Genomic DNA, 7216 nt, shown 5'->3' with positions numbered 1-7216 from the left:
GGTTTCAATTTTGTTGTCATTTTCATCCAAAATCAAAATCTGATCAGATTTTTCAATTAAAATCCAATTTTTTTGGGTCTTTTTCCTCCCATTTAATGAAGGGCAAAATAGTCTTTTAACGTTTTATTATAACAAATTAAAAAAAATCTGACCATTTTGCCCTTCATTAAAGGGAGGAAAAGGACAAAAAAAACTAGATGTTAACTGAAACATCTGATCAGATTTTGTTTTTGAATAAAAATGGTAATAAAATTGAAACCATAGGGACTCAGATTCAAAAGTTTTGAGTTTTGGACTAAAGTGGTAAAAGTGATCAAACCTTAAGGACCATTTTAGCAAGTTTACTCAAATAACTTTCACATCTTCCTCTATATATAGAAGTTCATGATAGCAATAACATACACAAACCAAATATACAAATTCATTACGTTTTAGCATCTCTGTCTGAAGATGGCATCACTGAGCTTCTTTTCTTGTTCAGTTCTTCAATACAAAAATTATCATAACATAACTAGAAAAATTGACATTCACAAGCCAATATATCCATCAAAATCAACATCAGACATTGTCACTGCAAAGGCCACTGCTGTGGTCCAACCCTTCGCTAGACGATCAGCAAACTATGCGCCGACATTATGGACGTTTGATCACATTCAATCACTTTCTAGTGAATACACAGTATGATTCCATGTTTATTTCCCTTAGCATGTTTTACTTATTTCTAGTAGTATGTATGATTAACGTTTGTGCTAATCTTCAACCTTTTAGGGAGAATATTACAAGGCAAGAGCAAATTCATTAAAAGATACAGTGAAGAAGATGCTGGTATCCAAGGTGGGAGATCCATTGAGTTCCTTAGAGCTGGTTGATGATTTGCAGAGACTCGGAATATCGTATCATTTTCAGGAGGAAATAAGAAATCTCCTGGAGATGATTTACTGCAGTTACTACAAACCTCATGACCAGTGGGACAACTTAGGCTTGAACCTTAAAGCCCTTGGATTTAGACTACTTAGACAACATGGTTTTCAGGTTCCTCAAGGTACAAAACTATAAAGAATTTGTGATTGCAAGGATTCACTTGTATATTTGTATTAGTATTCGGTCATGATATTTGGCTAATATTAAAATATGAAATTAAGTTTAATTAACTTGGCTCTTTATTTAGAGATATTTCACAACTTCAAGAGCAAGATTCAGAATCTTAAGCCACAAGAGTTACTCGAGAATACTATCGGAATGTTGAATTTGTATGAAGCTTCTTATCATTCATTGGAAGAGGAGAGCCTATTGGACGATGCAAGAGACTTCTCAGCAACGTTTTTAAAAGAAAATCAAGATAGGTTTGATGAGAATATATCATCATTAGTAAGCCATGCTTTAGAGTTTCCACTGCACTGGAGAGTACCAAGGATAGAGGCAAAGTGGTTTATCCACGCGTATGAGAAAAGAAGTGACATGAATCCTATATTGTTAGAGCTTTCAAAATTGGATTTCGATATGGTTCAGGCTGTTCATATCGAAGATCTAAAACACGCATCAAGGTATGTTTCTACCACATGTGTGCCCAAACTATATTTTATAATAAATTAAGATTTTCGTCATGCGGTTTGACTAAATTCTCATGAGTGAGCTCAGTCATTAGCTTTATAATTCCAGCAACAACACAACATATATATATATATATATACACACGCTACTTCCAATCATTCGTGCAGCTTCATAAGCTAATCAAGATTGGTGATCATAACTATGAATAGGTGGTGGAGTAATACAAGATGGGATTCAAAGCTTAGCTTTAGTCGAGATCGAGTGGTGGTGAACTTTCTGTGGACTATCGGTTTTGGTTACCTACCTCAGTATACCCTTGGAAGGAGAACACTAGCAAAGGTTAACTCCATGATCACCACTATTGATGATGTTTATGATGTGTATGGCAATTTGGATGAACTTGAACAATTTACTAGAGTTATCGAAAGGTAAATGATAATGTTCTTTTACTTCACTTAGAATTCATTCTATTAGTACGTATGTTCATAGAATTTATGATAATCCCAAAAGAATATAATTAATAGATGGGATATCAATGCGGCCGAAGAACTCCCAGATTATATGAAGATATGTTTCCTTGGATTCCACAACACGGTCAATGAGATCGCCTATGACACAATGGCAGACACAGGGTTCTTCATCCTTCCGTACCTCAAAAAAGCAGTAATTAGACTATCTTATTTCTTTAAGGGTTAATTATGTTTTCCGATATGGTATTTCAAAAATCAATCAATTAGTTTAAAAAATACTAAAACAGTCATTTTGATTTCACTTTCGTAACTATTACATTCTACTCTCACTAACATATCCAGTTATTCTGTTAGTTTATTTAAAATTATCATAATGCCCTATTATTAAAATTACAAAATAAATAAAGAGATAATTACGCTTTCGTCTCTCGGTTTGTTAAAAATAACTATTACACTTCATTTGTTTAAAATTTATAAAAAAAAATACTAATACTTTCACAACTACCACCTCCAATACATCAAAAATGGCGGCTAACAAATTATTTATCTACAATCCTTTACTTTACTCTTTATTCTCTCTGTGTTCTTAAATCTAACCAGAAGATCACTTGCTTCGACTCCACACCCTATCCACTTCATCCATCTTCAACATCCCCCACCACACACACACACACACCACATATACAGGAACGATGACCACCTCCACCACCTATTATGCCCACCACCGTCATCAAACTACCACCTACCCCTACCCCCACACTACATGGCCATTCTCTTCAAACAAATCATCCGCCAACTTCTTTTCTACCGACGAATTCTACCAATTCGGACCACTACATAGGGCAAGTTAGGTGGCCAACAATTTCGATTGTGATGGCGAAAGTTTGGTGGTCGGCGATTTCGATTATGATGTAACTGGTTAACGGAGACAAATCTGGCGCTGGTGGAGGTGACAGAGGAGATCTGGTTGACGCTGATACGGCGGAGGGGAGCATTGGTGAAACTGAGTCGTTGAAACAACTCTAGAGTCGGAGCAGGTAATGTTAGAGTGAAAAGTAAAGTGGAAGATATTAGTGTTGTCTAGACAATTTTTAAACTAGTGGATTGTAATGGTTACTTTTAACAAACCATAAAAACAAAAAACAAAACTAACTCTCTATTTATTTTATTTTTAATAACATGGGCATTATGGTCATTTCAAATAAACTAACATAATAGCTGGATGTCTTTAGTATGGGTGGACTGTAATACTTATCAAAGTGAAACCAGGGGGATTGGTTTGCCAATATTTACATTAATGGACTGAAGTAGTGATTTTAGACAAACCACTTGAACGGAAAACGTAATTAACTCTTTCTTTAGTTATAAAACGTTATGTTTGCTTTGTTATTATTTCATATATATTGTAGTTTGACGCAAATCTATGTTTTAATATTGTAGTGGGCAGATTTATGCAATGCTTACCTAGTGGAAGCGCGTTGGTACTATGGTGGATATCAACCAACACTCAAAGAATACTTGGATAATGGTTGGGTATCAATATCGGGTCCAGTAATACTCATGAATGCTACATTTTTAACATCGGTTGGTACAACTAACGAAGTGTTCCAATGCATGGAAGGACTTGAGAAAATAGTTCACTACTCTTCACGAATTTTACGGCTAGCTGATGATTTGGGGACATCCGAGGTATGCAATTTTATTAACCAATATCAATTATTTTATAATTTTGGTATTATTCATGTTTTTCTTTGTCAATATATTATTTTAAACATAAAAATATTAATAAGTTTAAACATTTTATTAGGATGAAATGGTAAAAGGAGACATTTCAAAATCAATCCAGTGTTATATGCATGAGAGTGGGGCTACTGAAGAAGAAGCTAGAATGCACATTAAAGAGTTGATTTTGGAGACATGGAAGAAACTTAACAAAGAACGGGCTCGTGCTAATAGTCAGTTTTCGCGAGAGTTCGTTGAATATGCAACAAATGTGGCTAGGACGGCACAATTCATATACAGTGAAGGAGATGGGCATGGTCGTCCTGATATAATTCAATCCCACATATCAGCATTGCTATTTAATCCTATCCAAAGGACAATATAATCATCGATGGGTATTCTTTGTTGGAGGTGAAACTTTATTTGTGTTATTGGATGTTTCAGCATCCTAGTAAACTTATATTGTAATAATGAAGTTTAAAATGGTTGTCTACGTATTGTTGATGTAATTCAATACACAATCCAAGAATAATCAGTTTGTTGAAGGTGTTTAGCTCGCTAGTAACTACTCTTTACTCGTGTTGCTTTTCTTTTTGAACGAAGACTTTTTTGTGTTTCACCATCGCACTTCCCAAATTGGAGAAACTGGTTGCCCCGCTCCACCCAGACTATGCTGTCTTAACCGTGTCCGCGTTGGGCCACAACCCACAAGTGGTGGATTAAAGCAAGCCTTACTCCAAGCCTCCTACAGCTCATGTTAACTAGTTGACTACTTTTTTTAATCCAAACTATTTGGCTTACGTTTCTACAAAGTGGTTAGTTCCTAATCTATCAAACCGGGCAAGTTATGTATCTGAATGGCGAGTTTTCTTAGATGGAAATATCAATTGATAATAATAATGTCTAAAACAACGAGACTTATCCAGTTTATAAACAAAAAACATTCTTTTGATCAAAAATTTGAAATTTGTATGGTGAACTTAATAACTAAAATAAGAAAGTGAGGTAAGGTGCTTGTGAAAATGTTATACTTTATATCCAGGATCCCGAGTTTATCTTCTGGATCCTCAGTTTTGAAAATACATTACGTGATGATTTTACTTGATAAAACCGCAGATTTATGACAGATAGATATGAAAATAATGAACAATAATCAAGACAAACCATAAGTTACGGGGAAAAAGCCCTTGATCCTGTTTGTGAAGATGATCTCCGGCACAAAAACCTCGGGAGCTGGAAACTACACAGCTCCACTAAGATTAATATAAAAATGAGTACAAAAAATGTGGCTTGATCGATCGAATCTAGGTGTTACAACTGACAACTTCGTATATGTGAGTGTATTGAGTGTTTGCAACGAGTGTGATGTGTGTTTATGCTAATCCGATCAAGCCAATTTACAGTACAAGTCCAAAATAAATTCTAACTACTGCTCTGAAATATCCAGGATCCTGAAAGAACTAGTCTTCGATCGTTGTTATGTGTTAGAATTTCATATAGGTGTCATGTGTTAGAATTTGATAAGTTTTGGGGAAATGCTAGAGAGACCTCAGTTTTCTCTCCAGCTTGTAAAATGATATATGCTCTTTCGCTATGAATGGAAGCTTTCTACTTATGCTTATTATTACAAGATTTCTATCGAACTAGCTTTATCTTATCAAAACTTCCATCTAAACCCGCTGAATCCGGAACTTTCAATTGGTATCAAAGCAACGGTACCGATTCATGATTTATGGGTTTTTAGAAGTAGATCAATAAATTGAAAGTCAATCCACGCATAAAAAGTAAAATTGAAACCTTAGAATTGATTAGAAATGATTTTCAACCATGTCTGTGGTAGAATCATAATAAAATTCGAAGAAATAAAGATTTTGGATTGAAAAACGCGAACATCAACGTTCGAGCGGACGAGACACGTTCGTGTGCGCAGGAGTCATTCATCCGCAAGAATGCGTTCTGATCCATTTGAAATATTGTGCTTCATCGGCACAAATCAGTCCTTTATATCCGCACTGGAAGACTTTCATCCGCACAAACCAGCTATTTCGTTCCAAAATCAGCTCATACGCATGAACCATATTCATTCGCACGAATGATAATGTGTCATCCGCGCGAATGAGTCAAAAATGTTTAAAAAATTTGGGTGATTGAGACGAGTGTCCAGAAAAAATTTGGTGATTGAATTTTTTTTCGAGCTTTTAACATCAAATTAAGGTTATTCAGGGACACCTCAGGAGATTTTGGAGAATAGGTAAGATGATGAGATCACAGAGTTTTGAAGATAGTGGGATAGTCATTGCTACCTAAGCAGAATGTTTATCATCTGGTAAAGTGATTATTAATGGGCTAAATAGAGAAATCCGCATTGATGAAAAACGGACTTTTTGGAGCAAAATGCTATATATTCCACATAGTTGAGTTTTTTGGAGAATAAAGAAGTCTGAATTGGCCAAGTTTGAGGGGGAAATTCAGTGACGAGTTTTGTCACACCCCAACCGATAGCGGAATCATCGGGGCGCGGCACTGAGCGAAATAGATTGTCTAGAAGTTTCCATAACAACTACGATTACCAGTTATTTAAACATCATGTCCCATACCATGACATAACAAGTAGCATAATTATTACAGACAAAATCAAGACAAATTGTTCTGTTCCGACAACTCAGATTTCAAATAAAAGTAAATTGTCTTTGTTTCTAGACTCTTTCCTAGCCTCGATTTCACAGCAAGCCAAGCAATTTAACATCTTAAGTGTAACATTTGTGCTTATAATCATTGTGAACAGTTCAGTTATCAATAAAACAATGTTATTTGATCCCAATGTTTATTTGGTTGTGTTTTACATTTTTCATGTTTTGACTTTTGTTCGATTCTAAACTCTACATCGCTTTCTGGAGAGTTATACGCTAACTGGTGCTTAAACGTGCTCAGTCTAATGCGACAAATACTCCGGAACATCAACATATACTCAACATACCTTAAATAACCTTTACATAACTTAGAAATAAGTTTTGAAGGCTTTGGTATAGCAAAAACAAGTTAATTCGCTTACAGGGACTAAACTTGACAAACTGCGAAAGTATGCCAATTTGAACTGTAACGAACATTCCGGAACATGTCCATAAGTTAAACATACCATAAATATCCTTTACATAGCTTAGAAATAGGCTTTGAGGGGTTTGGTATGCTAAAACAAACTTTTGGATCATTCAGGGGCTAAAAGTGTCAAAAAGTGCACAAGTTTGCACTTTCGCGCATAACTTACGTTCTGAATACATCCGGACATCCAAAAATTTATGTAAGCATCCTAATATTATGCCTTAGTGTTTGGCATAAGAAAAATCCATTCGTCGCGTCATTTGGATCATCTTTCGCGCTTATGCGCATTCCGTCGTAATTAACCGAACATCGCGATCGTACGGCCAAACGAACCAACATCCGACACATTTTTGAGCATGTTTCATGTCCACAAT

General features: G+C 35.4%; 1 protein-coding gene across 1 annotated transcript; it reads left to right on the top strand.

The window, feature by feature from the left end:
• The first annotated feature begins 390 nt into the window (after positions 1-390).
• On the top strand, positions 391-4296 carry LOC110908492 (R-linalool synthase QH1, chloroplastic). The gene is made up of 7 exons (XM_022153440.2): positions 391-678; positions 769-1042; positions 1169-1544; positions 1761-1979; positions 2076-2214; positions 3462-3710; positions 3829-4296. Exons 1-7 carry the CDS (start codon positions 451-453, stop codon positions 4126-4128), a joined length of 1785 nt encoding a protein of 594 aa, XP_022009132.1. The 5' UTR covers positions 391-450; the 3' UTR covers positions 4129-4296.
• Positions 4297-7216: the final 2920 nt, after the last annotated feature.

Source organism: Helianthus annuus, chromosome 14 (assembly GCF_002127325.2).
Source record: "Helianthus annuus cultivar XRQ/B chromosome 14, HanXRQr2.0-SUNRISE, whole genome shotgun sequence".
Classification (NCBI taxonomy): Eukaryota; Viridiplantae; Streptophyta; class Magnoliopsida; order Asterales; family Asteraceae; genus Helianthus; species Helianthus annuus.
The sequence above is the reverse complement of the archived record's forward strand: the minus strand, read 5'-3'. Positions and strand labels throughout refer to the sequence as shown.

Coding starts and splice junctions, on each gene's coding strand:
- LOC110908492 (XM_022153440.2), top strand. CDS start 451: ATGGCATCACTGAGCTTCTTTTCTTGTTCAGTTCTTCAATACAAAAAT. Junction 1,043..1,168: donor TGGTTTTCAGGTTCCTCAAG/GTACAAAACTAT, acceptor CTCTTTATTTAG/AGATATTTCACAACTTCAAG. Junction 3,711..3,828: donor ATGATTTGGGGACATCCGAG/GTATGCAATTTT, acceptor ACATTTTATTAG/GATGAAATGGTAAAAGGAGA.